The following is a 14,528-nucleotide window of genomic DNA, read 5'->3' as shown; positions in this document are numbered from 1 at the left end:
AAGCACCGGGGAAGGCTGCCGGGGGGTCCCGCTGCCGGGGCAGACGGTCCGGGGGTTCCCTGTCTGGTGGTGCCGGGGTCGGGGAGGGGGGGTGGCCTGTCCCGCCGCGGGCCGTGCCGTGCCGTGCCGTGCCCGGGGCCGTGCCGTGCCCGTGCCCGTTCCCGTTCCCGTCCGGGCGGGGCGGCGGCGGCGCTTCCTGGTGCGGGGCGGCGCGGCGGGGCATGGCGCTGGTCACCGTGCGGCGGTCGGCGGGCTCCCCCAGGGACCCGGCGGTGAGTTGCGGGACGGCACCGGGGACGGTCAACGGGGACGGGAGGAGGCCCGGGGCCGCCGGGTGCCGCCGGGACGGGAAGCGGCGGGGGCGGGCGGGCGGTCCCGGTTCGCCCGGGCGATCCGGATAGGAAGCTCGGTTGCCACCGGGGGCTCCCGACGGGGGAGAACCGGGTTGTCCCGGCGGTTCCCTCCCGGCGCCGGGGGTGGGGGGCGGGGAAAGGCTGCTCCGGTCGCTGCCGGTGCAGGGTACGGGCTGCTCCGGTCGTTCCCGGTGCAGGCTTATCCCGGCCGCTGCCGGTGGGAGGTTACTGGGAGCCCTGGGAATTACTGGGAGCGTGCCCCCAGCGCACTCTGGGGGCTCCTCTGCTCCCCGCCGGGGGCTGCCCCGTAGTTTGGGGGGCGGGGGGGGGACTGTGTGTGTGTGTGTCTGGGGGCGGGGGGGGCGGTTGTCCCCACTTGCACCCAACCGGGTTAAGTCCGTCCCAGCGGCTCCCAGTACCTTCGCCGTCCCGGTCGCTCCCAGTGTCGCTGCCCCCCCCCCCCAACCCGCCACCTCCAGTAACCACTGGCCCTTATCGGGGTGCACAGCCCGAGCCCCCCTGCGCCGCTGCGAACGCTGCCCCCCTGGGCAGCACCCAGCCCGGGGGGGGGACGGGACATGGGGACAGGACCCCTCTGGCATCCCGTGGCCCATCCCCAGGGATTTACCTCCCCAGCGTGATCCCTCCCAGGGCCCCCACGCTCCCCCCTGGGGTCCTCCCAGTGCCCCATGCTGCTGAGGCGGGGGGGGTGTGTTTGGTAGGGTGTCACTGGCCCGCGATGCCAGGAGGGATGTGCCGGGGGCGTTTGCTGGCCCCCCAAGTGTGGTCTGTGCCCTGGGTCATGCTCCCCTGGGGGCTTTGCCCCCCCCCGGTGCTTTGCAGGAGGAAGATGCGCCCAAGCGCGGCCGGCTGCAGCGACGGTGAGAAGGGGCTCCAAAGCCACGGGATGGGGGATGCGGGGCATTGGGGGGGGGGCGACGGGCCACAACTACCCCCTGAGGAGCATTTCGTCCCCCCGTGGTGTCCCCCCCCACCTCGGGGACGCCCTCACGGGGTACATGTGAGGGCTGGATCCTGCTGCGGGCTGGGCCCTACATCCCGCTCAGGGCCATCTTGTCCCCCTCCGGGCCATCTTGTCCCCCCCCCAGGCAGAGCTTTGTCATGGTCAAGGGGGCCGCCCTGCTGCTGCCCGCGGAGGAGCCGCTGGAGGCTGAGCCCCCCCCGGCTGCGCCCCCCGGGCAGGCCCCGGGGCGGCAGGAGCAGCACCTGCAGCTCATGATGCAGCTGCTGCGGCCCCAGGATGCCATCCGGCTGGTAGGGCACGGCCACCCCCGGGAACGGGGACAGCGATGGGGATGGGGACAGGGATGGGGACAGGGATGGGGACAGTGACAGGGATGGAATGGGATGGGATGGGGATGGTGACGGGGACAGTGATGGGCTGGGGACAGGGATGGTGGTGGTGACAGGGATGGATGGGATGGGGATGGGGATGGTGACAGTGATAGGATGGGGATGGGGACAGGGATGGTGATGGGGACAGTGATGGAATGGGATGGGATGGGGATGGTGATGGGATGGGGACAGGGATGGGGACAGTGACAGTGATGGAATGGGATGGGGACAGTGATGGGCTGGGGACAGGGATGGTGGCGGTGACAGGGATGGATGGGATGGGGATGGGGATGGGGATGGGGATGGGGATGGTGACAGTGATGGGATGGGGATGGGAACAGGGATGGTGACGGTGACAGTGATGGATGGGATGGGATGGGGATGGGGATGGGGACAGTGATGGGATGGGGACAGCCACAGGGGTGGTGACAGCGATGGGATGGATATGAGATAGGGACAGTGAAAGAGATGGAATGGGAAGGGTGTGGGGACAGGATGGGGATAGGGATGAGGAAAGGCTGGGGTTGGGAATGGGATATGGATGGGGACAAGGTGGGGATGGGATGGGGGTAGGAGCAAGATGGGGATAAGATGGAGAAGAGATGGGATGGGATGGGGATGGGGACAGGGATGGGGAAAGGATAGGGATGGGAGTGGGATATGGATGGGGACAGGGTGGGGATCGGACGGGATGGGATGGGGATGAGGATAGGGACGGGATGAGACAGGATGGGATCGGGATGGGACAGACTGGGGATGGGGACAGGGATGGGGTCAGAAAGGGTATGGGAATGGGGTATGGATGGGGACAGTATGGAAATGGGATGGGATGGGGGTGAGGATGGGATGGGGACAGGATAGATAGGGATGGGGACAGGAATGGGGACAGGAAGGGTATGGCAATGGGATAGGATGAGATGAAGTCAGGATGGGGACAGGATGGGGACAGGATGGGGATGGGATGGGATGGGATGGGGATGGGATGGGGATGGGATGGGGATGGGGACAGGACGGGATGGGATGGGATGGGGACGGGATGGGGATGGGATGCGATGGGATGGGGATGGGATGGGGACAGGATGGGATGGGATGGGATGGGATGGGATGGGGACAGGATGGGGATGGGATGCGATGGGATGGGGATGGCATGTGGACGGGATGGGATGGGATGGGGATGGGGCCAGGACGGGATGGGATGGGATGGGGACAGGATGGGATGGGATGGGGACAGGATGGGGATGGGATGGGATGGGGATGGCATGTGGACGGGATGGAATGGGATGGGGATGGGGCCAGGACGGGATGGGATGGGGACAGGATGGGATGGGATGGGATGGGATGGGGACAGGATGGGGATGGGATGGGATGGGGATGGCATGTGGACGGGATGGGATGGGATGGGGATGGGGCCAGGACGGGATGGGATGGGATGGGGACAGGATGGTGGGATGGGATGGGGATGGGATATGGCCCAGCCTGCCCCGCATTGTTCTTGATGCTCCTCCCCGGGCACTGGGGGGCAGATCCCGCAGTGCTGTCCCCGGGGGTGCAGGGGACACCCCTCATGCCCCCCCTTCCCCCCCGCACCCCCAGGCGGTGCGGCTGGAGTCGGCGCGGCCGCGGCGGGTGCGGTACCTGCTGGTGGTGCGGCCCGAGGAGGCGGGAGCCGAGGGGGAGACGGCGCTGCTGGGTGTGGACTTCGCCCACGAGGGGTGAGTGGGGCGCAGGGGGGGGGGCGGCAAGAGGTGTGTGGGGGGAACTGCACCCCCTGACCTCTGCCCACCCCAGGGCCACCCGCTGCACCCTGGGCATGGTGCTGCCCCTCTGGAGTGACACCCAGGTCTTCCTCGACGGCGATGGGTAAGGGGTAGGGGGGGCTCTTCTGGGATGGGGAGGGGCTTATGAGGGTGGGATTGAGTGCGGCCTGCGGGGGAGGGGGGGGGGGCAGTATTGGGGTGCCCACCCCGACCTACGTGTCTCCCCATTTGGTGTCCAGGGGGTTCAGCGTGACATCAGGGGGGCAGACCCGCATCTTCAAGCCCATCTCTGTCCAGACCATGTGGTGAGTGAGCCCTGAGTGTGTCCGTGGGCATGGGGGACATGGGCACTGACGTTGGCACGGGAGATGTGGGCACCACCATGGCTTTGGGGGACATGGGCACCACCATGGACAGAGGGGACATGGGCATTACCGTGGGCATGCAGGATGTGGGCACCACCATGGCTTTGGGGGATGTGGGCACCACCATGAGCACAGGGGATGTGGGTACCACCACGGCTTTGGGGAACATGGGCACCACCATGGGCACAGGGGACATGGGCACCACCATGGTCACAGGGAACGTGGGCACCACCATGGCTTTGGGGGACATGGGCACCACCATGGGCACAGGGACCATGGGCATCACCATGGCTTTGGGGGATGTGGGCACCACCATGAGCCCAGGGGATGTGGGTACCATGACGAATACGGGGGACGTGGGCACCACCATGGGCAAGGGGGATGTGGGAACCACCACGGTCATGGGGGATATGGCCACCACCAGGGGCATGGGGAAAACGGGCAGTGCTGGGGGCATGGGACATGTGGGCACTATGATGGGCATGGGGGGTGTGGACACCACCACGGCCACGGGGGATGTGGGCATCACCACGAGCACAGGGGATGTGGGTACCACCATGGCTTTGGGGAACACGGACACCACCATGGGCACGGGGCACATGGGCACTGCTGGGGGCATGGGGGATGTGGGTACCACCATGAGCACAGGGGATATGAGCACTGACATGGCCATGGGGGATGTGGGCATCACCATGAGCACAGGGAACGTGGGTACCACCACGGCTTTGGGGAACATGGGCACCACCATGGGCACACGGGATGTGGGCACTGCTGGGGGCATGGGGGATGTGGGTACCACCATGAGCACAGGGGATGTGGGCACTGCAATAGCCATGGGGGATGTGGATGCCACCGCGGCTATGGGGGATGTGGTATCACCACGGGCACAGGGGATTTTGGGCACCACCATGGCCATGGAGGATGTGGTCGCCGCCCTGGGCACGGGGGATGTGCTGCCACCATGGCCGTGGAAGATGTGGTTGCCACCCTGGGTGTGGGGGATGTGTGCAGCACGGCGGGGGGATGTGGGCACTGCCATGGGGATGTGGGCACCACCAGGGGCAGGGTTGAGGTGGGCACAACCAGGACGTGGACACCACCGTGGGGGCCTGGGCACAGTCATGGGAACGGGGACACGGGGGAAGTTTGGGCCACCCGACCGTGCTCTGCGCACCTGGGAGAGGGCGGGTGGCACCCAGCTGGTGGTGTGACCCAAACCTGGGGGGGGGGGGGTGTGGGTGACACCGACGGTGGGGAGGAGCGCGGTGGCAGGTGGTGTGCGGCAGGGCCGTGCTGCAGGAGCTGCACCGCGCCTGCGAGGAGGCCTCCCGCGGCGGGCACATCCCCGGGGGCCCGGCGCTGGCCTGGGCCGGCGGCTACACGGCGGCGGTGGCCTCGGAGCAGAGCTGCCTCAACGAGTGGCTGGCCATGGCCGACCTGGAGTCCGTGCGCCCCGCCTCGCCCACGCCCCTCCGGTATGCCCCGCCCTCCGCGCTGCCGGCCAATCAGCGCCGCTCCTGGGGCGGAGGCGGGGCTTGTGAAGGGGTGGGGCGGTTGGGTGGGGCTGTGGGGGCGGGGCTTTGTGGGGAGGGGCGGAGGGTGGGCTCAGGGTGTGGCCCGTGGGGTGGGCGGGGCTTAAAGGAACTGGGCGGGGCTTCCACCCTGGGGAGGGCCAATGGGAGACGGGGCATGCGATGGGGGGGCGGGGCTTGGGAGTGGAGGAGGCGGGGTCTGGGCCGGGTGTGGCTAATGAGTAGGCGGGGCAAGGGGTGGGGCTTCCACCTTGGGGAGGGCCAATGGGAGGCTGGGCTTGTGCTTGGGGGCGGGGCTTCAGAGTGGAGGAGGCGGGGTCTGGGCCGGGTGTGGCTAATGGGGGTGGGGCTTAAATGAACGGATCAGAGCTTCCACCTTGGGGAGGGCCAATGGGAGGCGTGGCTTTGTGCTGGGGGCGGGGCTTGGGTGTGTAGGGGGCGGGGCCTGGGCAGGGTGTGGCCAATGGAAGGGTGAGGCTTAAAGGAACTGGGTGGGGCTTCCGTCTTGGGGAGGGCCAATGGAAGGCGGGGCTTGCACTTGGGGGCGGGGCTTGGGAGCAGGGTGTGGCCTGGGCGGGGCAGGTGACGCGGTGACGCCGGTGCCAGGCCGGCGGCGCCGGAGCTGTCGGAGCAGTCGGTGCGGGCGCTGCTGCGGGACGTCATGGCCACCGCCGACCTGGAGAGCGTCACCTCCAAGGAGGTGGGTGCCGCCAAGCCAGGGGGCAGGGGGACAGGCAGGGGGACAGGCAGGGGGACAGGCAGGGGGCCATCCCTCACCCCGTGGCCGTTCCCAGGTGCGGGAGGAGCTGGAGCGACGCACGGGGCACAGCCTGGCCCAGCACAAGGACTTCATCGACAACGAGATGCTGCTGGTGCTGGCGCAGATGGACCGGCCCTCCCGCGTCTTCCCACACCTCTACCTGGTGGGCAGCGGGACGGGCGGGGGGGGGCAGGGTGGGCAGGGGGGGCAGGGACGTCCCCAATCCTCACCGCCGCCACCACACAGGGCTCCGAGTGGAATGCAGCCAACCTGGAGGAGCTGCAGCAGAACCGGTGAGCGTGGAATGGCACGGGGACATCTGGGTGTGCTGGTGGGGTGGGCATAGAGCCATCATGGGGCGGCATGGTGGGGTGGGCGTAGGGCCATCGTGGGATGTCATGGTGGGGTGGCACAGGGTCATCTGGGGTGTGATGGTGGGGCGGACATAGGGCCGTCAAGGGGTGGTACGGTAGGGTGGCACTGGGTCGTCTGGGGTGTCCCAGTGGGGTAGGAACAGAGCCATCATGGGGTGTCATGGTGGGTTCAGCATAGGGCAACTGTGGGGTGGCATGGTGGGGTGGCACAGGGTCATCTGGGGTGTGATGGTGGGGTGGACATAGGGCCATCAAGGGGTGGCACGGTGGGGTGGCACTGGGTCATCTGGGGTGTGATGGTAGGGTGGCACAGGGTCATCATGAGGTGTCATGGTGGGGTGGCACTGCGTCATCGGGGGTGTCCCAGTGGGGTAGGCACAGGGTCACCATGGAGTGTCACGGTGGTGCAGGTATGAAGTCATCATGAGGTGGTCCAGTGGGGTGCCTATGGGGTCATCAGGGTGGGCTGATAGGGTGGGCATGGGGTCGTCATGGGACACCCATTGAGGTGGGCATGGGGTCATCGTGGGACACCCAACAGGGTGGGCATGGGGTCATAGTGGGACACCCATTGAGGTGGGCATGGGGTCATCATGGGACACCCAACAGGGTGGGTGTGGGGTCATCATGGGACACCCATTGAGGTGGGCATGGGGTCATCGTGGGACACCCAACAGGGTGGGCATGGGGTCATCGTGGGACACCCATTGAGGTGGGCATGGGGTCATCGTGGGACACCCAACAGGGTGGGCATGGGGTCATCATGGGACGCTTGTCAGGGTGGGTGCAGCAGGGCTGTGGCCCCACAGTGGGGTGGGCCTGGGGCACTGTGGGGCAGCCCACGGAGCACGGGCAGACCCCCAACCCTGCGTGGGGGCTGTGTCCCCCACCCCCGTCCGCGGCACCGCAGGGTCACCCACATCCTGAACGTGGCGCGGGAGATCGACAACTTCTTCCCGGCGTTGTTCACCTACATGAACGTCCGGGTGTATGACGAGGAGACGGCCCAGCTCCTGCCCCACTGGAACGACACCTTCCTCTTCCTCTCCCGCGTCCGGTCAGTGGGGCACAGGGGACAGTGGGGTGGGGGGCATTGGGGTGGGACACGAGGGGGGCACAGGGTATGGGGGGCACGGAGGGTTTGGGGCTGGATCCAGGGGCAGGCTGGGGGAGGGGGGGACAATACCTGGGATGCCTGAGGCGCTGGGGGACACTGGGGACACTGGGAGGGAGCACTGGGAGATGGGGAGTGCGGGGGCATTGGGTCCCTGTGGACACTGGGAGACCTGGGGACCAGGGAGCCCTGGGGTGTGGGGTCACTGGGGACGGTGGTAGCACTGGGGACGTGGGGAGCCCTGGGGCACTGATACGCTGGGGACAATGGTAGCACTGGGGACAGGAGAACCACGGGGAACAGGGTCCCTGGGGACACGGGGAGCCCTGGGGACAGGGGGAGCCCTGGGTCATGGGGTCCTTGGGGACATGGGAGCCCTAGGGCACGGGGAGCACTGGGGACACGGGAGCCCTGGGGCAGGGGGTCCTTGGGGACATGGGGAGCCCTGGGGACATGGATAACCCCAGGGATACGGGGAGCCCTGGCGCACTGATACACTGGGGACAGTGGTAGCACTGGAGACATGGGGCACAGGGTCCATGGGGACACGGGAAGCCCTGGGGACACAGGGAGCCTTGGGGACATGGGGAGCCCTGGGGCAGGGGGAGCCTTGGGGACATGGACAACCCTGGGAACACAGGGAGCCCTAGAGCACTGATGCCCTGGGGACACGAGGAGCCTTGGGGCAGCGGCTCCCTGGGGACACCGGGGACCCTGGGGACACCGGGGACCTCTGGGGACAGAGGGGGAGCCCCGGGAGGTGGGTGGCAGCCGTGCGGGTGCCGCAGGGCCGTCGGGGGCCGGGCGCTGGTGCACTGCCGCATGGGGCTGAGCCGCTCGGCGGCCACGGTGCTGGCCTACGCCATGAAGGAGTTCGGCTGGTCCCTGGAGCGGGCGCTGCGGCACGTCCGGCACGTCCGGCCCGGCGTCCTGCCCAACCCCGGCTTCATGCGCCAGCTCGACTTCTACCAGGGCATCCTGCAGGCCAGGTGGGCGGGGCAAAGGGCGGGACGGACACGCCCTCGGGGTGGGCGGGGCCTGTCGTGGCCATGCCCCTGCGGGTGGGAGAGGGAGGGGCCTGCTGTGACCACACCCCCTTGGGCAGGGCAGGGTCTGATTGGTCCATGAGCTAGTGGGTGGGGCCTGCCATGGACATGTGGTGGGTGGGGCATGTCAAGGCCACGCCCCATTGGGTGAGATGGGTGGGGTATGATGTGGCCACGCCCCATGGGGCATGGTGGGTGGTGCCTTCCATGACCACACCTCTCGGGTGGGGTCGTCCCTGGTCACGCCCCCTAATGTGGGTGGGGTCTGCCTTGGCCACACCCCTCTGTGGTGGGTGGGGGCAGCCAAGGCCACGCCCATGGGATGTGGTGGGTGGGGCGTGCCAAGGCCACGCCCCTTGGGTGTGATGGGTGGGTGGGGGGTCTGTTATGGACACGCCCCATTGGGTGTGGTGGGTGGGGTCTTTCGTGGCCACACTCCCAGAAACGGTGGGTGTGGTCTTCCCTGGCCACGCCCCACCATTAGTGGGTGTGGTCTTCCATGGCGACGCCCCAGATGGGCTGGGTGTGGTCTGCCATGGCCACGCCCCGATGTGCAGGGTGTGGCGTTGCTGGCCCCACCCTCTGCCGACATGGCTCGGAGGGGCGGAGCCTGTGGGAACCCCGCCCCGAGACACAAGGGGCGTGTCCCCATGCGCGGGGCGTGGCCGGGGGGGGCGTGGCCAGCAGGTGACAGCGCGTGTGTGTGTGGCAGCCGGCACAGCAGCCTGTGGGAGCCCAAGGCCGGCGAGCGGGCGGGCCAGCCCGAGGAGGGCCCGGAGGCCACCCAGGGGGACGGGGGCGGCCCGTCCCCGTTGTCCCCGTTGTCCCCGGGGGAGGCGGGGGGGCCGGGGCTGCTGGGGGCCTCCCGCCGCCCCCGCATCTCCCTCTGCGCCGTCATGCGGAGCATCAGCCAGCTGGAGTCCCCCGAGCCCCCCGAGCTGCCGGGGGAGCCCCTGGGCGGGGAGGTGAGTGAAGGGAGGGCGTCGGGGGGCCGGGGGGGGGGGTCGGCCATGGCTGAGCTCCCTCCCCCTGTGTCACGGTGTCCCCTCTCCAGGTGCTGGTGGCCACGGAGGGGCCGGCGGTTGCCCCCCCGGGGGCCCGTCCCTCCTCCCGGCCCCGCCGCGTGGTGCGCCAGGCCAGCCTGGACGGAGGCCCCGCCCCCGCCTGTGACCACGCCCCCCTCGGTGGCCCCGCCCACCGCCGATGACCACGCCCCTCGCCTCCCCTCAACCCCGCCCCCCGCCCCCTAACCCGCGGGGGGGGGTATGGGGCAGAGCGCTACGGGGAAAGGGGCGTGGCCTAGCCCTGCGGGGGGCGTGGCCAGGGAGCGGCCACGCCCCTCCCACACACTGTCTGCACTGCAGGGGGTGGAGGGGGGCGGAGGTCACTGTGCCTCACCCCCCCCCCCCCCGCCACCACTGACACCCCCTCACCGCACCCGCACTGAGAATAAAGCGTGGAAATGCCCGTCCCTGGCGTGGGTCCTGCCCGGGGCGGGGGGGGTGGGAGGTGGGGACGAGCGTGGGGCCTTGCCGTCAGTAGGGGCCAGGGTGAACACGCGGCCGGCAGGGCCCGCCCCAGACCCCGCCGCCATCTTGTGCGGGCGGCGGCCCGGGAGGGAAACTACAGCCCCCAGCGTGCCTTGCGCGGAGCGTGGGGCGCCGCGCATGCGTAGCCTCGCATGCGTAGCTGCGCATGCGTACGGGGCGCCTTCCTGGTTGCTATGGGAACGGGGCGCCGGCCTACCTCAGCCTCAGCGGCCTAGGCCGCAGGACTGGCGCAGGCCCGGGGACCGGGGAGCGGGGCAGGCCCAACGACCGAGACCGGGGCAGCCCCGGGAACCGGCGGCGGAAGATTGAAGCGGGCCAGGGAGCTAGCAGCCCACTGTGGCCATAGCGGGAGGAACGGCACAGACTGGAAGGTCACGCATCACCACTGCCTGCGAGGGCCTGTGTTGAGTAATGGCGCCTTGACCGGAGCCTGGTGTTCCTCCTGGGGGGAAGCCATCCCATAATCTCCCCCACCGCTCACCCCCGACCCCACAGCACCCACCACGTTGGGACTCGGCACCTTCTGGAGTGTGGCCAGAGCCCTCGCTGGCTTGTGGTCCACAGGGAAAGACCCGACTTGAGCAAGAGCTGGGCTGGGCTCTGCTGGCAGCCCGACCTTTGCTCTGCTCCGTCAGTCACGTCTCACAGCCGCCGCTCTGCAGGGCGATGGCAGCAGAGCAGCAGGGCACGACAGCAACCTGGGCTCCACCGGGGTGGAAGCGCCACCAGTCTCTTCAGACCCCCCCCTTCCCATGGGGGGGACACGAGACGGAAGGGAGATACAGGCAACAGGGTGGAGTGAGGGGCCACAGCACTGCCATGGGCCGTGCAGGGTGTCCTCCCTGTGCTTTTGGAGATAAGACAGACCCTGTTTCTTGAAGCCTCACTTTGCCGTGGCTCGGGGTCTTCTTGCTCACCACCCACATGCCTTTGAGTGCTCTTTGGGTGGACTCTACTACCTCCCATTCCCAAATCTCTGCCACTACAAGGAGCCTGGAAACCTCCCTCTTCCTTCCCACCACCAGCCTGGGTCCTGGCCTCCAGCATGCCGTGCCCCCGCAGATTTTGTGACAGTTGCTGCCAGAGAGGCCAGGAGGGCATCATCAATGCCAAGTGGCTCTGAAGGATAACCCCCGCTGGCACCTGCCTCAGGCCAGAGGAACTTTGACCATGGCGTTGGCAGCCACCGGGTGCAGGGGAACTGTGGCACAAAGCTGGGGCGGGCGGGGGGGGATTAGGGCAGAGAAAATGTGGTGAGTCCCCCTTGGGGGACACCCTGCTGGCTACTTTCTTCCTCCTGGTCCTGGGGTCCTGCTGGGCACGATGCTGGGCTGGCTGGGAGCAGGGCGCTTACCTCTTGGGGGTCCGCACCCTAAATACCGCCATCCTGTTCCCAACAGATGAATCACGTCCCCCAGGTGGAAGATGTTCAAGGGCCTGAAGCTCCTCCATCAGGACAAGATCTGGCTGAAGGCGGCGATCTGGAGGGCTCAGGACCTGCAGTGTGAGTCGGCCCAGCGCCGTGGGCAGCCCCCCAACCCCATCCCGCTTGTCCCCCTCCCGGGACGTGGCCTTGATTACTGCCGATTCCGGCTCTCCACCGCTCGATTGCAGGCTTGGGATGTAACCGATTCATTTTATTGATGAAGCAACAAACCGCTAGAGAGCTAATAAATTAAGTAATCAATAACCTAAATAATTAACAAATGCATCCTATTATTATTAATTTATGATTAAATGACTCTGCACACAGCAAAGCGACTAATTACGGCTCTTAATCTTGTGAATCCCACAGGACTGCTGTTGAACGACAGCTCTATCGCTCTTCCCTCCCCACTGTTTGGGGGGGAAAGGGAGTCCCATGGCCTGGGGCGGGGGGAGGACTGTGCCCGCCAGACCTGGCTCTGCAGATCGATAGCCCTCCAATCCGCAGTCATCTGCACCCCTAATATCAGAAGACACCCCTCCCTGTGCTGACCTTTACCTGATTTTATACCTTATTCTCCATTTTTTTTCCATTTCTGGGCCCTTTTTGCTACCTTTCCACCTTCCTTTCTCCACCCAAACAGCTTGCTCCTAATTAATTTTTTCCCATTGATCCCAGTTGTTTCATCCATATCCAAACTGGATGTTTTTGCTGTTACTGCCTAGGAAACTGTCACGGTTTCAGTCGGGATGGAGTTAACTTTCTTGCTAGCAGCTGCTGTAGAGCTGTGTTTTGGGTATGGAATGGGAATGGTGTGATGTTTTTGGTTGTTGCTAAGTAGTCAAGGCCTTTTCTGCTCCTCACGCCGCCCCGCCAGCGAGCTGGGGGGGGGGGAACACAAGAAGGTGGGGGGAGACACAAGAAGCTGGGAGGGGACACAGCCGGGACACCTGACCCCGACTGACCAAAGGGATATTCCATGCGATATGACGTGATGCTCAGCGTATAAAGCTGGGGGGAGAAGAAGGAAGGGGGGGATGTTCGGAGTGATGGCGTTTGTCTTCCCAAGTCACCGTTACGCATGATGGAGCCCAGTTTTCTGGAGATGGCTGAACACCCGCCTGACGATGGGAAGCAGGGAATGGATTCCTTGTTTTGCTTTGCTTGTGTGCGCGGATTTGCTCTACCTATCCAACTGTCTTTATCTCAACCCATGAGTTTTTCCTCACTTCTACTCTTCTGATTCTCTCCCTCATCGCAACTTAAGGGGGAGCAAGCGACCGGCTGTGTGGTTCTAGCCGCCGGCTGGGGTTGAACGACGACAGTCCTTTTTTGCCCCCAACGTGGGGCTCGAAGGGTCCGTTAAAATGCCAGGTTTGATTGGAATGGTAGATCGAAATTATAGCTGTTATTGCTGTTTAGTTCTTAATTGGCAGGCTCCTACGCTTGCCGTAGGGCTTGCTTGCCTCGCTGTAAATTAGAGTCTAATGCTTGTTAGTGGCCGCTTCTTGCTTTTGCTGCTTATCGTCTGTCTCTGCTGTGCCTGGGAACGTTTTGATAAGGGCAATGGCGATGCGCCTGGGCTGGCTGGTGGCCAGGGCTGCTCTTTGCGCTGCTGTGTTGGACAGGCTGGAACTTCAGCCTGAACTCGAGCCGAAACAACTCTGCAGACAACTAAGGTCAGCTTTAGATGGGATTCATGGTGCGGTTACCCAGGAATGTGGCCAGCAGGGTGAGGGAGGGGATTCTGACCCATCGGTGAGACCCCCCTGCAGTGCTGGGCGGCCACCAACAGCAGAAGGACACGGAGCTGTTGGAGCGGGGCCAGAGGAGGCCCCGGAGATGCTGGGAGGGCTGGAGCCCCTCTGCTGGGAGGACAGGCTGAGAGAGCTGGGGGGGTTCAGCCTGGAGAAGAGAAGGCTCCGCGGAGACCTTCCAGCCCCTTCCAGTCCCTCAAGGGGCTCCAGGAAAGCTGGGGAGGGACTCTGGATCAGGGAGGGGAGCCGTGGGACGAGGGGGAAGGGTTTTAAGCTGAAAGAGGGGAGACTTGGATGAGATCTGAGGAAGAATTCTTGACTTGGTGGTGAGCCCCTGGCCCAGGTTGCCCAGAGAAGCTGTGGCTGCCCCATCCCTGGAGGGGTTCAAGGCCAGGTTGGACGGGGCTTGGAGCAACCTGGGCTGGTGGGAGGTGTCCCTGCCCAGGGCAGGGGGTGGCACTGGGTGGGCTTCAAGGTCCCTTCCAACCCAAACCATTCTACAATTTTACGAATGGGAGGCTTATCCCTCTTCCCTTCTCCCCACAGACCTAGAGAAGAGGAGAAATCCCACCTGCAACTTGGTGGCGCTGGAGACTGTGGTCTGGAGGTGAGCCCCCGCAGCCCCCCAGCCCCCGACAGGACTGCAGCTCCCAATACACCCCCCACCCAGACCAACCAGCGACGGCACGCTCCAGCCAGGCCCCTGCCAGGCCCCTCTCCAGCCTCGTTGGCCACCATGACCCCCCTCCCTCCCTTGTGTTACCCCAGGGTATGGGCAGGCATGTCAGGGCAGGGGCTGGTGGCACTGCCACCTCTGTGCCACCTTTGCGGGCACCCAGATGGGCAGTGACTCGTGTCACGGCTCCTCTTTGGAGACGGAGGATGAACCAGCAGCGTCTACACTCGTGCTCGCTGTCCGAAGGGCTCCCCTCTCCCAGCTTGACCAGTCCCACTGGTGTTACTGGGAGTCCCGGCAACCACCGGCTTCTGGATCTGGGCTCACCAGCATCTCTCACCCTTTCTATGCCTGGCAGGGGGTGTCCGGTGGCCAGCAGGGTCCGGTGGCCAGTCCACGCCGCTCACCGGGGCAACGGGGACGTGATCCAGCCCACCCTTGCCCAGCTGCATCCCAACTCCG

The 14,528-nt window shown here is 66.2% G+C and overlaps 1 protein-coding gene across 3 annotated transcripts; it reads left to right on the top strand.

The window, feature by feature from the left end:
* Positions 1–168: 168 nt before the first annotated feature.
* Positions 169–13,965, top strand: SSH3 (slingshot protein phosphatase 3). Of its 3 annotated transcripts, XM_054199845.1 has the most exons (14): positions 169–272; positions 1,197–1,234; positions 1,463–1,628; positions 3,303–3,421; positions 3,498–3,569; positions 3,706–3,771; positions 5,118–5,306; positions 5,970–6,063; positions 6,158–6,286; positions 6,370–6,416; positions 7,408–7,554; positions 8,400–8,600; positions 9,370–9,622; positions 9,712–10,150. In XM_054199845.1, exons 1-14 carry the CDS (start codon positions 222–224, stop codon positions 9,862–9,864), a joined length of 1,725 nt encoding a protein of 574 aa, XP_054055820.1. In that variant the 5' UTR covers positions 169–221; the 3' UTR covers positions 9,865–10,150. The 3 variants fall into 3 exon arrangements, 1 of the variants encoding a protein (XP_054055820.1); XR_008466152.1 differs by lacking the exons at positions 169–272; positions 1,197–1,234; positions 1,463–1,628; ... (9 more) ...; positions 9,370–9,622; positions 9,712–10,150 and adding exons at positions 10,362–10,578; positions 11,608–11,711; positions 13,937–13,965; XR_008466151.1 differs by lacking the exons at positions 169–272; positions 1,197–1,234; positions 1,463–1,628; ... (9 more) ...; positions 9,370–9,622; positions 9,712–10,150 and adding exons at positions 10,329–10,578; positions 11,608–11,964.
* Positions 13,966–14,528: the final 563 nt, after the last annotated feature.

Source organism: Rissa tridactyla, chromosome 4, assembly GCF_028500815.1.
Source record: "Rissa tridactyla isolate bRisTri1 chromosome 4, bRisTri1.patW.cur.20221130, whole genome shotgun sequence".
Classification (NCBI taxonomy): domain Eukaryota; kingdom Metazoa; phylum Chordata; class Aves; order Charadriiformes; family Laridae; genus Rissa; species Rissa tridactyla.
Note: the sequence above shows the minus strand (reverse complement) of the source record. Positions and strands in the feature narration are given on the sequence as shown.

Coding starts and splice junctions, on each gene's coding strand:
- SSH3 (XM_054199845.1), top strand. CDS start 222: ATGGCGCTGGTCACCGTGCGGCGGTCGGCGGGCTCCCCCAGGGACCCG. Junction 3,772..5,117: donor ATCTCTGTCCAGACCATGTG/GTGAGTGAGCCC, acceptor GGTGTGCGGCAG/GGCCGTGCTGCAGGAGCTGC. Junction 7,555..8,399: donor CTCTTCCTCTCCCGCGTCCG/GTCAGTGGGGCA, acceptor CGGGTGCCGCAG/GGCCGTCGGGGGCCGGGCGC.